Source organism: Gouania willdenowi, chromosome 24 (genome assembly GCF_900634775.1).
Source record: "Gouania willdenowi chromosome 24, fGouWil2.1, whole genome shotgun sequence".
In the NCBI taxonomy this organism is placed as follows: domain Eukaryota; kingdom Metazoa; phylum Chordata; class Actinopteri; order Blenniiformes; family Gobiesocidae; genus Gouania; species Gouania willdenowi.
In genome coordinates this window covers 13,975,801-13,998,533 of record NC_041066.1, presented here as the reverse complement: position 1 = coordinate 13,998,533, position 22,733 = coordinate 13,975,801, and the positions used below count along the sequence as shown (strand labels likewise).

The following is a 22,733-nucleotide window of genomic DNA, read 5'->3' as shown; positions in this document are numbered from 1 at the left end:
TGGCCATTTTGGATTATGTCATCACCGCCACGTCATTGCGACTGGCCGAACATGCGCAGAACAACCAGATTTAACTTAAAGTGGAATTAAAAATAGAGGAATTATTTAATTTGGAATTAAAATCGTATTGAATTTGTATTGAAGTTTTATTCAGAATTACATTTTCATTTTATATTAATTCTTTACACGGTCAGTTTAAAAAGGATTTCACTTTTGTTCTGAATTAAAGTGGAATTAAAGCTCCCGTGTAAACATGGCCATTGTCCTCTTGTGTTTTCATCTTTTAATTCAACTCTTTGTGTTACTGTTCTCTTTGTTGTTCAAATGATCATAGGACACATAGCATCGATTTACATTGATGGATCGACTAGCTAAACAGCTGATGAACAATAAAGCAAATGAGACAACAAAATGCATTAAAAGGACATTATTGCGTTTGTGTTACTGTGTGTTCTGTTCATGAAAGAGATAACACGTCTCAACGTCTAATGAACTGTAATTACACTATATGAGAGTAATCTTACTTAAAAACCTGTTAAGCAATACAAATACTTTTCATTTGGTGGAGTTAATGTTTTGGTTTGAGGCTATAAGTCTCTATCCCATGGAAAATTCAATCAAGACAGCACATTATTGTAGATATGGATGAGTCACAAACACTATGACTTATTTATTCCTCATGTGTGAGATAGAAGTTTGAACGTTAAAATCTACTCTGGCTCAGGTCTGGTCAGAGTTCACAGCAGTGTTTTTATTTTCCATGCTTGTCAGATGCAGAGCGTAGAAAATTGGCTTTTCACCTGGGACACCCAGATCTACAGTAAAACATTGTTGCTTTAGTAAAAGAATCAAGTGCAAAAACTAAAAGGAATATGACAAAAGTATTAATACATTGCTGTTTCAACCCTCCTAAAAGGTATTAGCAGAATAGATTCTCCTTTGGCATTTGTAGGCTTTCTATGGGTGAAGTGGTTTTCCCTTTTTTGCCCACACCAAGTGTGTTGGGTTAAAGCTGCTATCCAGAGTTTCTGAGAAATGTCTTGATGTCCCACCCTTAACAGTTCCACTTCCTCCCACTGCCTCTGTAATCTACCCGAAGCCACGCCTCTACTTTTCTGCATGCGCATTGCGAAACGTAACAAGGTCGCATCGGGTCGCATTAATATAAGTCTATAGGTCAGGTAAGAGCCAAAATCATAATTACCTGTTTGTTGTTGTGACGCGCGACCTTGTTTCCGTGCACAGTTCCGCATTCACTTTAATTGACAGTCTCAAAAACAGGAAGTCCAAGCCTATTGGCTGGGCGCACTCGGCGATCGTTTCCATTTGTATAGGGGTCTATTGGGCGAATTAAGGACTTATATACATTAATGTACTGTATATGAATGACCACCGGCAGTAGATCATAGTAAATGACTAGCTCGGTATTTTTTCGCATTTCAAAAGAATCATACATAAACATAGATTTCTCAGAAACTCTGGATATCAGCTTTAACAAAGAGTAAATTGTGTGTTTTCAAGTGTGTGTTTTTTTTTTTTGTTTTGTTTATGTGATGACCATAGACGGATGGATGAAACCAATGAGTTAATTCATAATAAGCAAGTTCTCTACAGTCTCTAATAATTCCCACACACATTGATATAACTTACTTTAAGATATATTTCTTTTAATACTAAACCATGTCTGGTAGTTCTATATATAAAGTATATTGTGTAATGGATATGTTCAGCTTATACCTCTGAGTATTATGAGTCTCTCTTTTTCCGTCTTTATAATAAGGTGCCCCTCAAAGTACGAGGTCGAACTATCATTACCAAGTGATTTTTTTTCTTTCTGCTAAAGGCACCCACTTAGAATGTTGTTGGGTCAAAGAAAAAAAGAAATATTAATATTTATCGGGTGGAAACACTGGGAGAAGAATTAATAGTTGTTCTGATTGAAATTCTTTGAATTTGTATTAAGCTCGGTAAGGATATGACCAAAAACCTCTTAGCGTGTGACCTGCATATTTCCCTGGGAAATGAGACATGTTAAATGATGTGCCAGAAGGAAAATGGCTCTTTTCAAGCAGCACACACTGTTCTGATCATCACAGATAACCAAGCTGGAAGGCCAGACACCTAATTTTAGGGCAGTTTACCATACACCAGGTTTTCAATGAAGCCATAGCAGACTGCCGACATGGGGAAGACATAATGATAAGGTGATGAATAAGAATGGAAATGCACAAAGGACCATGCACACACACACACACACACAGCTTACAAACACAGTTTATTACTCCTTAAATAGAACACAGAAAAAGAAAACGTCGCAGTGCAGAAACTAAAGCCTGTTTTCTTCTACAAAACAAAGAAAAGGGGAAAAGGTGAGGAGTAATTAATTCCTGGGCACATCCTGTGGCTGTTTTACCCTTGACTGATTCATCAGACATGAGCAACAGCAGGAAAAAAACACGTTTTTCACCAGACTTTTTAGATTTCTATCAGTAATTGTGCAGGATTTGTGCCTAAAATAGAAGCTTGTTGTGTTTCAGCAGTTAACAGATGAAGTGTTAGAAGTAATGTTTTCTCTCTCTCTCTCTTATGTCATCCTTTTATTCTATTATCCTTTATTTATGTAAATCTATTGTTACATCATCTCTTCTGTTATTCTCATATATAACGGTGTCATTTGGGTCTAAAAGCTTTTTTGTGGAAAATGGAGTTCTTGAAAATGGAAGCAGTCTTTACTTTTATGACAAAAAACTAAATTTTTTGTAGATGTGAAGTAATGATGTAATGTTGTGTATTTTATTGCGTAATCTTAAACTTCATTTAGAGTAATAGCCCCAGCCAATATGATTTGTTTTTGTATTTAATATGAAAGGGGTTCATCTTCAGTCAATTTTGCCTTTTAGATGTTGTTTTCCAAGCTAAATCTCCTGTCACAAAATAGGTTAGAGTATTTGCGTTTTTAAGCAAATGGGATTTAAAAAAATCTAGTTATAGTTGTAATGCTAGAGTATTACTTGAAAGTTATACTGCAGATGATAAAACTTTTTGATTTAGAAAGAAGGCTGTTCTGACCTTGACGTTTTCCCCAAACACTGCACTGCCCCCTGGGGAAAAAAAATTTCAGGTGATAGATGAATTTATTTACTAGTTAATTTACACAACTTTTCCCCAAGACAAAATTATTTGAGATATAGTATGAGAAAGATCACAAAACTACGAAAATCAAAGTTAAATGGTTGTGTGTGTGTGTGTGTGTGTGTGTGTTTTACTAAATAATTGTAAGACTTTTCAAAGGAAACCAACTGTAAAAATGGTATTTCCTCATTTACAGATTTATTAACACTATTAGCTGTTTATGTCATTGTCTGTGTGGTGACTCTGTTTCTCATTTGATATGCAGCCTGATAGTTTTCATTAAACATCCGAGTGTGAAACCAGCACTTGGCCTCCCTGTGATGGATCAATTTAAATAAAGGACTATGCTTGGCGTCAACACAGATCAATATGTGGACAGTCTTCCTGGTGCGGTCATAACCACCAAGGCAGAGCCATTATGCGAAGTGCTGCTGTCAAAGATGGGTATAAAAGCACATTCAGTGGAATATGTGACAGGAAATCAATTGGCTCTGAAGGGGTCTGAAACCTGACAGCTCAATAATCTTCCAGAGAAGATGTTCCCTTATATACTGTACATACGCATCCTCTTCTTCAAAACCACTGCATTCCCTACTTGTACAGTGGCGTAGCAGCCTGGAACCTGTAGCCTATTTTAGATTACAAGACCTTGTCAACAAGTACGCAGGAAGTCTGCGTGTAGACCTCGAGGCATTGTCGTAGCATCTCTGAATATTTCCTGTTTCCGTCTCTTCCAGGTGTTGTCAGGACGTTGTTGTCACTGCAGGACACATAGCAACAAAACTGTACTGTGTTAGCATATGTTCAGTGGATAGAAAAAGTCTACACACCCCTGTTCAAATGCCAGGTTTTTGTGATGTAAAAAAATGACACCAAGATGAATGATTTCACAACTTTTTCCACCTTTAATGTGACCTATAACCTGTACAATGCAATTAAAAAACAAACTGAAACCTTTAAAGAGGAAAAAAAAAACTTAAGATAACCTAGTTGCATAAATATGCACACCCTAATAATAATATTAATAATCTATAATAACTAATAATACTTTGTTGTAGCACCTTTGGCTTCTATTAAAGCACTCAGTCTTTTTGAGTAAGAGTCTATCAGTGTGGCACATCTTCTTTACAAAATGGCTCCAAATCTGACAGATTGTGAGGGCATTTCCTGTGCACAGCCTTCTTCAGATCACCCCACAGATGTTCAATCAGATTCAGGTCTGGACTCTGGCTGGGCCATTCCAAAACCTTTATCTTATTCTGGTGAAGACATTCTTTTGTTGATTTGGCTTTGTGCTTAAGGTCATTGTCGTGTTGAAAGATAAAGTTCCTCTTCATCTTCAGTTTTCTAAAAGAAGCCCAAAGATTTTGTGCCAACACTGCCTGGTATTTGGAACTGTTCATAATTCCCTCCACCCTGACTAAGGCCCCAGTTCCAGCTGAAGAGAAACAGCCCCAAAGCATGATGCTGCCACCACCATGCTTCACTGTAGGTATGGTGTTCTTTCGGTGATGAGCAGTGTTGTTTTTGCACCAAATACACCTTTTTGGAATTATGGCCAAAAAGTTCAACCTTGGTTTCATCGGACCATAACACATTTTCCCACATGCTTTTGTGAGACTTCAAATGTGTTTTTGCAAAATAAAGTCGGGCTTGGATGTTTTTTTGGTAAGATAAGGCTTCTGTCTTGCCACCCTACCCAATAGCCCAGACATATGAAGAAGACGGGAGATTGTTGTCACATGTACTACACAGCCACTTGCCAGAAATTCCTGCAGCTCCTTCAATGTTGCTGTCGGCCTCTTGGCAGCCTCCCTGACCAGTTTTCTTCTCGTCGATTTTGAAAACAAAAAAGCAAAAAGCAAGTAGTTTGCAAACAAACATGTTTTGACAGAATATATACTTTACCTTGAAAAATAACATTTCTCTTGATTATATATTGCCATGCATTTGCCGGCACATGCTTTAGAGAAAGTGAGCATCCAAAAATGTTGACACACCTTTCAATTTGTCACCAAATGTTTAGACATACTTTCACACCAGAGGTGGAAAGAGGACTGATATATTCTACTCTGTAACAAATCTTGCCACTGTTCCCTTGCATACAGTAAACATCTCATGTATAAACTTAAAGAGGAAGAGATTATTAATTTATTTTCCACAAAGGCATCTGTATAAAACAAAAGGTTTGTCAAAATGTTCAATTCTTTTTTTAAATAAAATAACACCAAGGAATTCAGTTCAAATTTAAGTATAGCTACATTTATTAACTCTAAAACTGAGAAAATTGAATGGTGTTCTTTGTACAGCATGTACAATGAATCTGATTGGTCGGCTACGATGTGATGCGTTGGATTTTTGTGTGGTCATTTAGTTTTTTTTTAGTTTCACAATGTCCATTGATCATTTTAAAACAAAAATATATATAATTTACTCAGTACCGAATGGGTATAAAAATATATTAATTACTTTACTTCTTTAAAAATGTACTTAAGTACAAGTAAAAATTACTGATTTAGAAATATACCCATAAAAGCAACTAAATTACAGTAACAATAGTAATAAAGAGGTTGTATTCCCTTAATTTCACCTCTGCTTCACATCCAATTCACATAAATCTTTTGTATTTATTATATTCTTGATGTTAACCTTGTTCATATTTTTGCATCCAAAGTTATATCAAACAATATGAAAATAAGTCACCATTATGGCTCTGTATGCTCTGGCAATCACAAAGCTCTCAGTCAGTTTTTGCACATTGCTGAAAGCTCTTCTTATATTTGGAGTCTGCTCCACATTGTAGCATACGGGATGGAGTCTTCAAGCATGCCTTGAGGTGCAGCTTCAGGCTAGTAATTACCATTACAGGATATTAATCTTTAGTGGCTGCCTTTAGTTGTCAGTGTTCTGGAGTTCCACTCGTGCTCGAGTTGTGTTCGACACCATTAGGACGAGAAGCAATAGCAGGAACTACTTCTCACCTGCAACCATGTTGCAAGACTGTGCAATGTGTGTAAATGTGAAGCACTTTCTAGTAAAAAGAAGGGTAAGAAACCACTTTGCACTTTCCAGTGTTACTATGAAGGTGTATTTTGTGTCGGTTTACTGCCAAAATGGGTCTAACCATTTAAAAACCCAGCATTTCTCTGATTGTTTGGCTGAAAATGTCACTTTGCACTACTAGAAATAATATTAAAAAGAGAAGAAGCACAAACTATTTCAAACATCCACCATCCTTACTGGTGTGCTGATCACGGATTTACTTAAAACAACATGTGTGAAAAATGAATCTTTATAGAATACATTAACATTTCAAAATCTTACACAAGGTAACATTAGGGGAAACAGATGCACTGGCACTTGAAAGAAGAAGAAGAAGATGAATTAAAAAAAAATCCCCCCTACAATTCAAGCTAAAGTCTGTTTATCCACCTGCTGCAATGTAGTTCATGGCTATTTCTTTGGGAGACTCGGTTCTTTAATGATCCCAGCATGTCTCACCAGTGTGTATCTTTCCCCAAGCAGTGCTCTATGTGGAAACCCCTCAGAGTTGGCAGGAGCTCCAAGCTGCTCTGACCTCTTCATCTTGTTGAATAAAACCAGTCTTTCAGTTTTTTTAAAACCCAAAGGAACAGGGGGGTCGGGCAGGAGTTCTAACACTACAACCTCAAAGGTTGTCTCACCTTCACTGGTTACTCACACCACTGCTGAGCCCAACTCATTTTCAATTGATAAAGTCTGAGTAGTACTCCCATGGCCTTTCTCAACTTGTGTCTCACATATTTCAGACCACCTGGTAGAAGTTGTACTATGGACTTTAGCGTTAGGCACATATAGTGTGTACAGAAATTCATTTTAACTCTTAACTGATAATGTTTTTTATGTTTGAAAAGGTTGAAGAACGTGAGTGTTACATAGTAATAATGATTGATTTTATTTTATTTCAAACAGGAACACAACAGCAGTGTATCTACCACAATTAAAAAATAATGATAATAATAATTAAAAAATAATAATTAATCAAACGAAGCAAAGACAGAACAAATGGTTACAAAATCCATTAAACTTATATGATCCTACCCCTTGTAATATCTAGTACTATACATATAATCTTATAATATACACCCATTTACACTATAAATATACATATACAGTATATATATACACCTAATTCCTTGATATATATCTACATAATTATCCAATTCATGTAATCCACTATACATTAATCTATCCACACATGCACAAGTATATACACACATATTTACAATTGTTTTTTTAACACTTGTGTTTCGAGAAGATACACTTTACTGTATGTATTTATGTTTAAATTGCTTTAAATTCAGACATTTTTTTTATTTTAACACACAAGCTGTTCCACAACCTGGCACCACTTACTTTTTTTTTTTTTGTCTGTGCATGTAGCGTAATGAAAGATTTTACTTGGATTGAATGTACGACTTCAAAACAAAAGCAGCTATGAAATAACAATGTATACTGTAAATTATAGGGCATTTTTTTAATAGTCTCATAGTTTAGAGACGTTGCTGCAAAATTATTTATGAGCATTCCCAGCAAACACCAGTCATTAGCTGTGCCTCTTTCTCACTTTAATTAATCACACCTTCCCTCCAGGGTGCTAAAGTGACATAACAGCACAAAATATTAAAATAAAGTGTGCCTACGGATCCTATAGATGTGCAGTGGATGTTATTTCATTAAAAATGTTGGAAAAACCTCAGTTTCAAATGTTGCAGAATGCGATAAATCAGGGCGGGCGTTGGTTCCTTATTTGCTTAGTGTTTGGAGTTCTTATTGAAAGCAGTCAGGGTTTTTTATTCCTTTATTTTTTTTGGGGTGAGACCTTTCATCGTTGAGTCAGTCAATAGAAGGCTCCACAGGGTAGTAGCATCCATCTAACAGCCTGTCTGCTCTGTCAGTTTTATAGGCTATATGTGTCTGCGTGCATCACACAGCGAATGCCAAGTGTATTGTTAAGTTCATCCAAATACCGGCTATCCAGTTAATCTGTTGATGTATTTTTATAATAACCAGTTTTGCCTTTCTTTGGTTCTGCTGCATGAATCAACCTTCTAATGTAAATTAGTCCTAAAGGAATGCGTTCAGTTTTGGAAAGCATTTGTCCAACTCCGGGTCGTAGTATTTGTCTGTAATGAAAAGTATTTGTAAGCAAAAAGTAGGGATTTGCATTAAATATGAATTCTTTGTTTACTATGCTATATTAGGGTAAATTATTATTGCAATTATTGTAAAAATTAAATGAAAAATGTACAAATCAGCTGTTTTATTTTATTTTTAAAATGTATTTAATTCATTTGAGAAGCATATCAATAAAACAAAGATTACAGAAGGAAAATAATACAAAGTTGCCACTAAAAAGGAGTAGGTGGAAGTTCTTATAAGAACTTATAAGAAATTCTACCTGTCTTTCTTCATTTTATAGTGCTGTATTTACACAATTCATATCCACAAAACAAAAAAAAACTCAAAAAAACAAAAACTGAGAAGCATAACACATTATCGTTTGTGGTCTTACAAAATAAAATATATAAAAGGAAACTGGAGAACTAGCAGGGGTTCTCAACTGGTCTCACCCTGGGACCCACATTTTGCCACAGTCATTAAATCTCGATCCACTTTCTTTTTTAGAATTCAACCACCCAAATTTAGGTTTTCAAAAATAGCTGTTGAAAACGCATTTATAATTTTAATTTTAATTTTAATAAATCTATATATTTTCCTGTGCTACATGCATTTCACAGCATGCCTGTGAAAAAAAAAGCTTCTTTCAAAATAAAAGACAAGTCCAACTTGAGAGACATTAAATATTTTTTTTTTATTTTTGACCAACTGTCCGCGACCTACCCAATACAGCTCTGCGACCCACTGTTGGTTTCCAACCCACCAGTTGAGAATCGCTGAACTAGAGTATAATGAATTAGCGTTTATGGTTGTACAAACCAAGATGAAAAAAACAAAAGGCAAAGTGAACAAGGTACAGTATGTTGTCATTAAGGGTTGTGCACATAAGTTTAAAAAGCATATGTTTGCATGTGTAATTAACCACTTTCTTCCTGAGTATTTTTGAAGAAGGTCATTTTTAAAAAGTTTTTTGAACTGTACCTATGTTTTACACGCTTAATATTATCGTCTAAACCGTTGCATATATCCACTCCACGCCTAGTCACACAAACTTTTTTGAGTAGTTTGAGAGTATTGTTTTTTCAGATTCTTATTGCCTCTCAGGTTGTACTTTCCTTATCTCGAACAACACATTTTTTGAATATTTGCTGGAAGCTGATTTTTTTTCGCTTTGAAAATAAATTGATTTGTGCGGAATTTTACTAGTTCCCAAAATGTTAGTATTTTTGAATGGAGAAACAGTGCATTTGTATGTTCTCCATATCTGACAAAGTTGACAATTGTTATTGCTTTTTTTTTTTGTATTTTGCATAATACTTCGGTGTTACTTTTATACATGTTCCCCCACACCTCAACACAGTACGTTAAATGGGGTAAAATAAGGGTACAGTTGATAGTATATAAAGCTAGTTATCAAACTCATTTTCATTTCGGGCTCTATTTTCCCATGTGCGTCCAAAAAGACGCGCAGCGGCGCTGTTTTTGGCTGTGTGCTATTCTCCCCCTGTACTTAAGTCAGCCGCTGCGCACCTTCAAGATAGTTGAGCACTGTGGGTGGAGCAGCCCTGAAATGTGGGAGTTCCCATTCAAATCTGGCTTTACGTGCATTCTCCGGTGTGCATAAGTTTTTTTCCTCTCACGCGCTTCTAACCCTGGAATAAGTGCAGCGCCCCCATAAGGTGAAACATTATATTGCACTAGAAATATGGACTTAGTCATATTTGAAACCACAAGGACTCGTGTGTCACGCAGCAGCAGCTGTGATCACTCAGCTGCTGCTGCGCGATGAATTAAAACTCTGACAGATGCAGACTTCTGTCCACGTTGGTCACAGTGATTCAACTATTTTCATACTATGTCCAACGTAAAGTCAGTTTGATCCACTACAGAGTGAAAAAAGCTGTCATATGCAGATGAGGATGGACCACAAACTGTACCCACACATATTTTAATGAGGCTCAGCTCAGGTCACTTTAAACAATTTATATTTAAAACTGCGTATTTAAAACATCCCTCTGTATTAAAGCAGGACGCTCTGCGGCCCCGTTATTTCCTCATATCTCCTGCGCATCTAACTCAGTCACGATGATGATGATGATGATGATGATGATCAAGGAGAGAGATTTTAACTGTGACTCAGTCACACTGCAATAATCTGATCAAATCAACCTGTTATATTGTTTATCAATGAAGGCGTTTCAAATTAAAAGTGAACTGTATCGGGGCGGTGTTTAGCTCAGTGGGTAGAGCCCCCGCCCCATGTACAGAGGCTATAGTTCCTCACCTGCAGCGGGTCGAGGTTCGATTCCCGGCCTGGAACCCTTTACTGCGTGTCATTCCCTGCTCTCTCTGACCCCCCTTCCTGTCAAGCAACTGTCATATAAAGGCCACTAGAGCCAAAAAAATCCTTTAAAAAAAAAAAAAAAAAAAAAAAAAAAAAAAAAAAAAAAGTGAACTGTATCATTTTCACGAATTTCAATGACATTTACAAGCGTTGGGAAAACTCCATGTTTCATGATTTCTACACAGCCCCAAAAAAATGCCGCCTCCTTTCCTTCAGTCCGCCTCCATTCACACATATGTGCTTTTTGGCTTCTTACGTGCGGTGGGCGTGTCAGCAGCCTGGACCGGAGAATACGCGTAGAAGAGAAGCGTGTAACTGCAGGCTCGCAAAAAAGCGCTTAAGTCCAGACGGGAGAATAGACCCCTTCATCATTATGATTGTGAGTTGCTTTAAATACATACTACTCTTCCTCTATTTAAAACTCTCCCATATGGTGATTCCTGATTGGCTTGTATGCCAAAACATTTCCAATAGTGCAGTGTGGGGAATTGTTAATGGCATTTTGCACTGAATTTAATCAGCAACCCAGATTTTATCTTTATTTTGCAATATCGATATGAATTCAATTTATTCCTTACCTCTAAATGGCCTGTTTGCTCAAATGCTCTCTGTTTTACACACACGCACACACAGAGAGAGAGAGATGGACACACACGTCATAGTGGTTTTTGCCTTTATTACATTGAGTTATACAGTTGTCACTGAGTCTCTGATGGCGCTGCTATGACACAGGGAGGATATTTTGTTCCCCGAACACTGACAACACATCAGGAAGGGTCATGGCCTGCTGGAGACCCATGTCTCAACTATCCCAGCCAGTTCCAAAAGAGGCCAACATGGTCCCTGACACTCTCCACTGGGAGATGCTACAGTGACATTAAGCTGTCTCTACAGTTCACAACTTCAAATGTTGGTTACCCTCCGGAACTCTCTATGAAGCTTTAAGTTGATCCTTACAAACCCAGATAGGAGATGTTTGCTGCAGCTATGAAGTCCCATGTGCAGAAGAAAAGAAGACAAGGGGATAGGGAGGGGTCGAAGTGGGGTTTGGAGGGCAAACGCTGCAACCTCAGAGCACTCATGGGATATTAAGCAGCATTTCCAGCATAGCGGTTTCATTGAAGCTTGTCCGCCTCGCCTCTGCGATCACGCCTCTCTTTTCTGAGGCGTGTGGTGTGTCGAGCACGGAGCTGTCTGAGGGCCTTAGCTGGAATATCAGTGGAGGCAACGTCTGTTCCTCTTCACTGGCCCAAGGCTTTAAATGATAGAGTTGGTACGTGTTGTCACTTTGTGTGATACATCAGTGGTTCATATACCCAGCAGCTCCTTGCATTGTGTGTTTTTCATATGTTTGTCTTATGTGCAGTGTGCCTGTTGTGCTGTTGGGCACCCGGAAGGTTTCACTTTGTTCACGTTTTCGTACACAAACTGCAAGTCATGAACAGTCAACCTTCAGTTATTGATGACACTTGTCTTGTGCGAAGGGTTATGGCCTCAATCCAGATGGTGAATGTGGATAAATCACTTTTTTTTAAACTACTCTACTGCCAGAAGAAAATGCTTCATGTTTTTTTTCCCTTTTTAATGGTTTGCAAGCATTGAATACACGAATGGTACAGAATTGAAACACTTTTAAAAATATTTAATGTCTAAAAAGTTTGTTTTAACTATACGTAATACAAAAAATCTAAATGTTTTAGTTTGGGATTTTTTTTAAAATTTTTTTACAAAGTTAACTTGCATATGGACTGATACCAGGGTTGGGGTCAATTACATTTTTCAATTAAAATTACGTTTTCAATTATCCATGTTCAATTACAAATTGATTATGATTACGATAACCAGCATTTTTACCAATTACTAATTAATTATAATTATTTTTTCCAACTGAAAGTCAGTTAAATTTACGTTTTCAATTACTAAAGCTCAATTACAATTTTATATGTCGTTGTGATGATTGTATGCAGTCTTTTATGTGTGTATATGTGGTTTTAGCATCTTTACATTTATATTTCAGTGCATTTATTATAGTGTCTTATGTAAAAGCCCAACTAGGGACAAGAGTTGGAATTTAACATTAGCTATACACTTTTTGTACAAAACATCAGTTACATTCACAGTATTGTTTCTCTGTAAAATTGTATCGTCCCAATTAAAAAATAATTCTATTATATCCTAACTCTTCTAACCATTACCACCTGTACAGTATGAGTGTGAAAATTCATTGACAGGTAGTGGGAAAACTTAATATGAAACATATTTTAATATTTAACTACACACGTGTAAGCCATGGACCTAAATAAATATTTAAATAAATTGTAATTGACAGTTTTTAGTTGATTTCCATTGTAATAATTACAATTACAAAGTCAATTATCTTAACTCAATTACAATTCAATTACGACGGCGACAGATTTTTAAAATTGCAATTACATTTATAATTATGCCATAATTATTAATTATCAATTATATGATTACAATTATAATTGACCCCAACCCTGACTGATACTACTACTAAGTAAACTATGAGTAAGACTCTCAGCCACACCACTATTTTATGAGGAGGGGATAAATAACACAAAAACACAGGAATTAATTGACCGACTGTTTTACGAGATTTGGTCTCAACTGGGAATCCGTAAAATTGTGCAAAATACCATCTTAATTTCCCCCGCAACTGCAGGAAACAGATATCGTATTAAATATGTGCATCAATGGATTTTAAGATGGCTGCTGAAAATGGCGCTGGAGTGTCTTTGTTTACTGGTGCGATACACAGCTTTGCTCCAGTCTAATAGATTGGACACACTGGCCCCTGTAGTGTGGCTCCAGCATTCAGTGCCATTATGAAAGAATTCCAGAACAAATCTACTGAACATTTAGATGTCAGCAGCACATTGTCATGGTAAGAAGGTACCTTGATTCAGTCTGTGAATATTAACCGAAAAAAATGCTATTATTATGATTATGATTATTTTTTTTATTTTTTTGCATCTGATAAGACATTTTAGTCAGTCTCAAACATTTCTTGGAAAGAGCCTGTAAATGAAAAAATGTTTTTCTTTTCTCTCTCTCTCTCTCTCTCTTTCACTCGCGCAATTTTAAAAAGCTGAAAATGATGTGTCAGAGGCAATGATACGAGGCTACATGATAGATGGGTTTGTCTTACTTTGCCTCTCAATCTTTCACTCTTTTCTCTGCTTCTATTAATTTTCATTCTTTTCTCAGAGGAAAGCCATTATCTAAATCACTCTCTACATTTCAAACAAATGTTGTCAATCACTTTATCTGTCCATGCCCTGCCAAAGCCATCCCATCAGAGTTCATTTTATATTCCTGTGCTTACACATACTGTTTCTGAGCTTTCTGTTCACAATTTATTTGTGATATTAGTTCATGGGCGCATCTTATTTTGCATAAAACACCTGAATTGATTAGCGTTAAGGGATTTTTGCCAATCATTTAAATTGTGCATGTGAACCCCCAGAGAAAGCTGGCTGATTAATAAGGTGGAATTCAATTGGGAGATTTTTTATTGAAATCATAATGTCATTTCTATGCTGGTGTAAAACCATTCTGAACAAACTTATGACTAAAGTAACACCTTCCATACCGAGTGATATCACCCAACCCTGTGTTTTCATCATCTGTGCCTGCCTGATGGAGCTTGGTGATGTTGCATCTAATTCACACATAATATAATAAAACAGGGCTTTCCTTTCTTTCTTTTTTAATGTGTTTAATTTATTGATTTATTTGCTTTTTGGTGAAAACTCAAAGGAGAATGTATCCCATTTCATGTGTAAATGTACACATTTTATGTAGTTTAAACAGCACTTCGATAGAATTGAAACGTAAAAATAAACTTTCTCTCCATTTTTTTGCATAAAAAACATGAATTGATTAGCATTATGGGATTTTTGCCAATAATTGAATTTGTGTACATGAATTCTCCAGAGAAAGCTGGATGATTAAGAAGGTGGAATTCAATTGGGTGAAATTTATTGAAATCAAAATGGCATTTCTATGCTGGTGTCAAGCCATTTTGAACAAACTTATGACAAAAGTAACGCCTACCATACTGAGTAGGGGTGTTGAAAAAAATTGGCGATATATCGCGATATTACGTTGCGCGATTCTCGGATCGATTCAAAATGCTTCAATATCAATTTTTTTTAATTATTATTTATTTATGTATTTTTTCTTTAACCAGGAAAGTCTTTTCCACTGCAGGAAACATTGTAACTGCACAAAGAAGTGCTGAAACCTGGGCATGTTGACCAGCTTGTGTTTTTTCAATAAAATCTAAAAAGAAAATACTAACTTTCTGCATTTATTCGTTGTTCTAAGCATAAACCTCAGTTAAGTTGCACTAATTCATGTTGCCCTAAAGTCAAAGTTGGTTTAAAAGCCACAGGTAGATTGTATGTTATTTTTTTATTTTAAGTTGTTGGCACATGGCATGTTAAAGCTAATGTTTTGAGTGTAAAATATGGCAATAAAATATATATAAATTGCAATTATTGCCTTATACTTTAATATTATGATATATCGAATCGCATCGTGACCTTTGTATCGTGATATGAATCATATCGTCTGATGCTAAGTAGTACACACCCCTAATACCGAGTGATATCACCAAACAGCGATCCAACCCTTTTCTTTGCAAATAAATTTGTGCTCGTGCGTTAAGATGAGTTTCACAATTGGAAACATAGAAACAAAGAAGAAATGAATTCAAAGCAGTAATTGCCTTCATATCGTTTTGGTGCTACCCCATTATGTCAAGCAGTGATGCAATTTCTGGTGTTTATTTTGTAGCAGGTTGAGATCTTTAGAGCTTTTTTTCTGACGGGAATAATTTTTTTCTTTTCCAAAACTACCTTACCGTCGATGCACTGCATTCTTCAGTCACTTGTTATTAAATCTTATAGCAGTTGGTGGATTTGATCAGTGTGATGTAATGTTGTTTACTCCAATGGAGCCTGGGTGTTACAGATGTACTCGTGATTCTCTCTCTATCTCTTCTGCTCTTGCTTGCTTTTCTCCCCCAAGACTCGCAATGAAGTTGTTTCTCCAGGGTAACACTGGCTGTAGGAGCTATATGTTCAAACCCAGCCATACTGGCCTACAGTATAGGTGGCAAAGAAGTTAAACTCATGCAGAACGTCCATTGTGATTATTTTCCCTGCCAGCGTATGTGCCCTTCCACCTTTTTTCTAGACTTGAATTGAAGTCATATCTAACACAGACGAAGACTGGTTTGAATAAAATTCAAAGACAAATACAAAGCCATGAGCAAAATGTCTTTGTTTATTTGAATGTGGATGTTGGGGATAACACAAAACAACCAAAGCCTAGAGCCATGAAGTACAACAATGTGACTCCTACGTGTACCAACGGCAGATGGCTGCCAGTAGCAAGAGGTTCTACCAAAGCCAGCTAATGCAGGATGCTGGAGTTCACCGATAGTGACTACGTTGTCTGAAAAAACATGTTGATGCACCCCCACAATAGGAGGTCTATTGTTTTTACTGAGGGGAAAAAAGACAAGTGAATATTAAGGCAATGTTGGTTTTTCCTGTGTCTTATGTGCAATTTCTGCTGTCTTATCTGCAGCATTCAGAGGTTTAGGAAGGGCAGGATTTTACTTATAGATGTATTTATATATAGTGACAGAGCAAAAACTTTTTTATTGTATGCATAAACAGGAACAGTAGGGTCATTTATGGTTAATAGGTGGCCAATTGAGCTTGCAAACTGATAAAACATTCCCATATCCCAATATTATTAATAGTAATAATATTTTTTTTACATTTTTGTTTTGGATTTTGTGAGAGCATTAAAAACACAGTGCACACTTTCAGACAACATACATTGGTAAATGTTTTGTCTCACAATTAAGATTTTTATCCAACAAAACACAGAAGTTCAAGTGAATTACTTAAGAAAACTCAAGAAACGAGAAAGATATTAGTGGTAATATTGGCAAAGATGTTGCAATATGATACGTATCGCGATTCTTGGGTCACAATATCAAATTTAAACGTAGAGATAAAAACTCAAGTTGCTGTATATGTTCGTCAGAAGATATTGATCACTCAGAGGACAAATTGAGTCAAAACTCTTTGCTTCAAAACATCCTATTTATTATTTATTATTAGTGTTTTCGCACATTTTCATTGAAAAAAAGAAAATGCAGTGTTACACACTGCCATCATAAAATAAAGTGCAACACGTTTCTTTTCACTGAAACTACTGTGTAGAAGTCCCAAAGTAACCATTACAACATAATGACGGCATTGTAACAACTGTAAGTGAGAATATGATATATATTATAATTTCTCCTATTGTGTCAGTTTAAACACTGATCTGAACAGATTATATGAAAATAAAATGCCTGTGCACACATAAATATTGCATGCATTACACACCATAAAATCAAGTGCATCAAATAACCATTGCAACACATTGAAAGCATTGTAACCACCACTGAAATATTGAAAAAAATATTTAAAAAATAAAAATAAAAAATACATTAAAAAAAAAAAAAAAAAAAAAACGGCACCCAAAAAATTGATATATCATGAAATCGATTTTTTTTTCACACACCTAATAGATATATTATGTTTTTTAAGAACATTTAATGAAAATGTTTCACAGTTGTTGTCAGGGTATTAATAGGGGTAGCAGCTTTAATGTTTAAACAATGGTGTGTTGATTATAAAAAATGCAGCTAGGTTTATAGCGTCTAGCTGGCTCCTATGCATTTTGGTTGCTTTTGTCCACTTTTAATGTGTGATCCATTTGCATGACTGTTGTGTAACATATACCTAAACCCACTCCCAGCTAACATAATTGCATTCAGAGAACGATTTGAATTACTCAAAAATATGCATTTGGATTCCTACCTTTTTCCCAGCATGGGTTTTGTCGAGTCAGAGGAAACCATGAAACCATCTGCTGCTGGGTGATAATAGGTGGTCTGAGAGGAGGGAATAGAAATCAGGACAGAAAATGGCAAGCACTGTCCCAGAACCTTCGTACCTTCCTGCTTGCCTGTGGCAAGTCTGCCATCTTAATAAACATCAACTCTGATATTTCTTGGCTTCTAGGTCTTTGTGTAAATGCACTTTCAACCACTTTTTATGCACATACCATTATTTTTCAGGACATGTGTGTGTAAATTCCAGGTAAACATTAATCACGTTTTAAAGTCAGGAGGCTTCCTAAAGTTGCCGATCTCCTGTCAGGGTGATGTTGCTGACGGATAACGATCTTCTCCAACTTTTTTTTTTTTTTTTTTTACCTTGTGCTCAAAAAGTGTGACAGATGCACTGCCTTTCAGCGGTTGAGATCATCTATTCTTGTGGGGGTTTTTTCCCTCTGTTTTCAGTAAATCGGTGGGTAGATTAACGAGGGGATGTTGTAAGGCAGGTGAAACGCTGAAGAAGAAAAAAAAAAAAAAAATCAGAGTTAATGAGAATTTTTCTTTCCACGACAGGAAAGGAGTGCAATAATGTGCACACATAGAGATAGATAAGCGCTCATTAAAAATAATAGTTACCACAAAAATGCACTACACGCCCTAAAAAAGGGCCAAAACTCTCTTCGGGGCTTTCCACAGTAAATTGCGCTCTATAGGCATTCTGAGTAAACCATCTCCGTTTTCTCATGTCTAAAGTTGACAGGTTGAGCTGGACAAAAAGAGCTGACAGCTTGTCTCCCCCTAAACCCCGCTTCATTCTCTCACTCAGTCTTTCTTTTGCTCCCAGCACTTACAAACTGTCAGCTAACTTTCAGCACAGATTTATCAAGTCGGTGGCACTCATTGAACTTGTCTGCTTTTTGTGAGGTTGTTTATTACAGTGCAGATGTTGCCCTTCACCAGTAGCCTGTAATATCTCCAAGTGTTGAAAGTCCTGTAACGCTGCAATAAATCTAACTAAAGGGCTGGAAGGGAATTTTTTTTCTCCAGAAAATAGATCAATTCTTTATGTAAAACTGCACATTATGTCACTGTGTACCAAATTGTTTGGACTGCAGTTTTGTTGTTGTTGTTGTTGTGTGGTCTGGCCACGCTCTGTCAGGGTTTGTCGACACAGCTGTTGGAATGCATGATGGCGTGCTTGATGAAGTGGACAGCGGGTCAGGGGGGGATAATGGAATTGAGGGATGGAGGAAGGTAAGGAGGGATCAGCCAAAGGAGACACAGGAGGGGCACGGTGACCAGGTCTTTTCTATTAAGTCAGGGGGCTAGTTGGGGCCAGCAGGACTCAGGCTCAGCTTTGCTCTCTTCCTGCCGTGTAGTTAAACCCAGCTTCCAAACAGCAGATAGGGAATATTGCTATGGGTTTTACTAGTGATCGACCCTGTGTTTCCATCATCTGTGCTTGCCTGATAACAGTTCTTACACCCCTACCAGTGTAATATAATGTGTGGTTGCAACCAGAAAAGGATGGAGCTTGGTGATGTTGCATCTAATTCACACATAATATATATTCTCACATCTTTTTGTTCATTTTTTTCCCCATATGTTTAATTTAGTGATTTATTTGCTATTTGGGAAAAAACACGAAAGAGAAAATATCCAATTTCATGTGTAAATTTGCACTTTTTGTATCGTTTAAACAGCACTTTGATAGAATCAAAATATAAAAATAAACTTTCTGTCCATTTTTTAGTTTATATTTCTTAAATTTATTTTTAAATATTAATTACCTTCGCTAAGGATGTAATTTATCATTTTCAGTGGTGTTTAATTATTTCTTAGTTTGTCTGTGAGGACAGATTTTGAATATTTTTTTTAACCAAAGACAGACCTTACACCAGTGGTTCACGACCTTTTTTGGGTTGTGACCACATTTTGATATAACAAATGTCCGGCGACCCCAGACGATTTTTTTTTCTTTCCATAATTAATTTTTGATGATGTTTATTCATGAAGTGTGTTTCAAACACAGAGTAGTCTGCAGGGCTAGTGCACAAAGTGACAAGTGCGCCACCTCATATATTTTTATGCTGCATTTTAATTGAACAAGAATGTTTAATGTGTATATGATATAGTTATTGTGTGTGAGGTTTATTTGAAAAAGAATAATAATTCAAAAAATGTAAAGACATTATTTTAATCCATTTTTTTTACCAACTACTAGACTATTCAGGTGACCCCATGGTTGAAAAACCCTGCCTTACACTATAGAAGATACATTTAGGAGGGAATACAGAATGATTCTGAATTAGTTTAAAAAAAAAAAATCTGTAAATAATTGATGATGTAATTTGACTCAGTTATGTTAGGTTTGTTCCTCAATCCTGACTAAGAAAAATAAAAATGAAGGTGCATTTGGACCTACGTTATTGTTATTAATGGTTATTGAAATTTCTTCCAAGCCCTAAAGTGTGAATGATCATTGTACTATGATCAGGATCACTGATCCAGATAACTGCCAATATCTGGCAAAGGGGAGATTCGGTGCTTGACGTTTCCATGCTCTGAGTGTTCTTGGGAATTCTTCAGTTTCCTAAAAATCTCATAACCTGTGTTTTTGAAATTCCCGCTGCAGGTCTCTGGACTGTCTCCTGGAGACAACCAGACCCCAGGACTGCTGCTGGCTCCTGGAGTCAGGTGGGGACAGACGCCTATCAACCAGCTCACACCGTGGGACACAGAGGAGCCTCCTGTCAAGCAACACAGAGACAGCGAGCCTGCCGGTAATGAATCACACACAACATTTACGCGCACACATCTGCCATTTCCACCTGATAGGAGTTTCCAGAGTTTCGTGTCATCAGTATGCAAGTGCAGGGAGCACACACTAGGGTGTAGAATATAAGCGGTTACACCCCAGCTCAGTCGCATCCAATGCTAATGGAGCATTTGGACTGCCTTGCCCTACATAATAAGCATACTTGTTGCAACAGTATGCACATTTTTCACGTATGAAAACCCTTGCATAATGTATATTCATAAACATATACTTTACATAAATCCAATTAATTATGAATGCAATTAGAGAAGTGTCAGTCTACCATAATGATATTGAATATTGAACAGCTTCAACCACCTTTATTTTTCTTAATAATGTTTTTGTCTCATTCATTTGATCTCATTTAATCATCGACTTAAAAAAAACATCTCTGATCTACACTGGCCTTTATTCTTTTGACATTTATTTTAAAGACACTAGTGTGCCCTGGTCCGACAATGAAGAGCTCAGCTGTCGCTAAAACTTGTAATGAAGTCACCTAGAATGGCTCTGCCCTAGAGCTCCTTATTTCCCTCCATTGCTCTGCAGCCCTGTGCCTCCTACTCGTCACAAATGGGCCTCATTTAAGAATAATACTGGCACTAAAGCTGCACAATGGAAAAAGTGGCTCAACAAATCCCAGATTATAGACATCTGTGGATGGTAGCACGGAATCTAATTCAAAACATGTTTTACCTACTTCCACTGCCTGTTTGAGTCATTTTCTAATTTAAATGCGCATATGTTACATATAGATGGGCTTGAATTAATTATTAAACAGTTTGATCAGTTATATGAGAAATGTTCCTTTAGTAGAAACCGTTTGGGAGGCACTCAGTGTGACAGCGAGAGGATGTGGTTTTGGATGAGGGAGCCTGGCGCTGTCCTATTCCCCTCTGCAGGTTTCCTGCCTCCTTCCAAACACAGCTGCTCCCACATCCTCAATGCAGCTCAGACGTAGCGTGTGTGGGGGGGGGGGAGTGAGATGTCACCGACCCGGTACGCTGTCACATACGACACCCAAATCCAAGCACAGTGTTGCATATTGATTTGTATGTGCTACTCCAAACTGTGACTGGCGTTTGCGACAAAGCCAGCTCCTCTCCACACTTCACTGAACTGTGTTGCCAGAAAGTTCTCTGCCAACCGTGCCAGAAATAATCAACGTTTTCTTTCAACAGAAACTTCACTCCTGTCTTTATCTCTTAACTTTGAAAAAGCCTTGTCCCAAGTTTGGTTGCGTTGTATAAAAATACTCATTTTCTGATGGCATGCCTACACTCAAGTGTGACAAATGTAATTTGATTAATTAGTTACATCTACAGAACAAGAAATAAACCTCACAGATTGCAATGGAAGGATAAGGAATCATAATAATTCATATGCTTCACAATTCTTTTTTACAGGACCTCTACATAATTTAATATTTTTCTATCTAAAAAAAAAAAAAGGCAGATAAAACATATACAAAAGAAATCCTAATCAACGCTGTTGTGCTTTAATACTTTGTGAAGGCTGAAGATTTAATAATAAACCATTAGATTTGAATCCTCGATGAGTTTTACAGCAGTGAAAATCAAATGCAGCATTAATGTCGATTAGCTCAATGACATTTAAATTATGAACTTAACTGGCCTCTACTCCAGGGCTTTATTACTCCCACTGTGGTCTCTTTCATTCTTTTCCTCCAACTGTCTGTTTTATCCCCCCCCCTTTCGCTCACTGTATCCATCTCTGCCCTGACTATTATATCAGCAGGGTTTGTACTGTGAATAATGTGGGTACGTCCTTTTCTCATGCAGTGATTTAGCCTTTGGCCCTTTAGCAGGATGAGGGCTATTTCTGGAGTTTGGACTTTAGCAGGAGGAGTCAGAGATGAACAAGTAGGAGTGAGTGAAGAAGTGAGTGAGTGAGGGAGGGAGGGAGAGCTGAGCGCTTTCAATCTGGCCACGTTCCTCCAACACGGCCTCAGCGTGAAATGCTTCACAGTATAGAATTGGCTCAGAGTTTCTCAGTCAAAAATAAGTGCCCTGTGCCAGAATGCGTTGAGCATCAATTGTCTCCATATTCATGAACTATCATTTGTTCATCTTGTAGAGAAATAATTCTCCTAATCTTTTTATGATGTTGACTCTGGGTATGGATCAGTGCAAATAAACTTAAACTGAAGTGGAGCCATAGATCGACCGTGGAAGGATGGTGAAGATAAAAACTCAAGCTGCACTGCGCCTAAATCGTTTTTCTCCTTTTTTCAATCATCTCATGACAGATCTTACATCAGCACCTTAACCACTCCACAAAGGAATTAGGCTGTTTTTGTGGTGCCTGCTTAAAAAAACGTGTGTAAA

At 36.9% G+C, this 22,733-nt stretch overlaps 1 protein-coding gene across 4 annotated transcripts in view; it reads left to right on the top strand.

Moving 5' to 3' along the window:
• Window positions 1-22,733, top strand: part of klhl29 (kelch like family member 29) — a 286,431-nt gene that overhangs the window by 104,767 nt on the left and 158,931 nt on the right. For all 4 annotated transcript variants that reach the window (XM_028439189.1, XM_028439192.1, XM_028439191.1 and 1 more), the window contains one exon: window positions 20,203-20,350. In XM_028439189.1, the coding sequence (XP_028294990.1) occupies window positions 20,203-20,350 (148 nt within the window). The remainder of the gene's footprint in view (window positions 1-20,202; window positions 20,351-22,733) is intronic.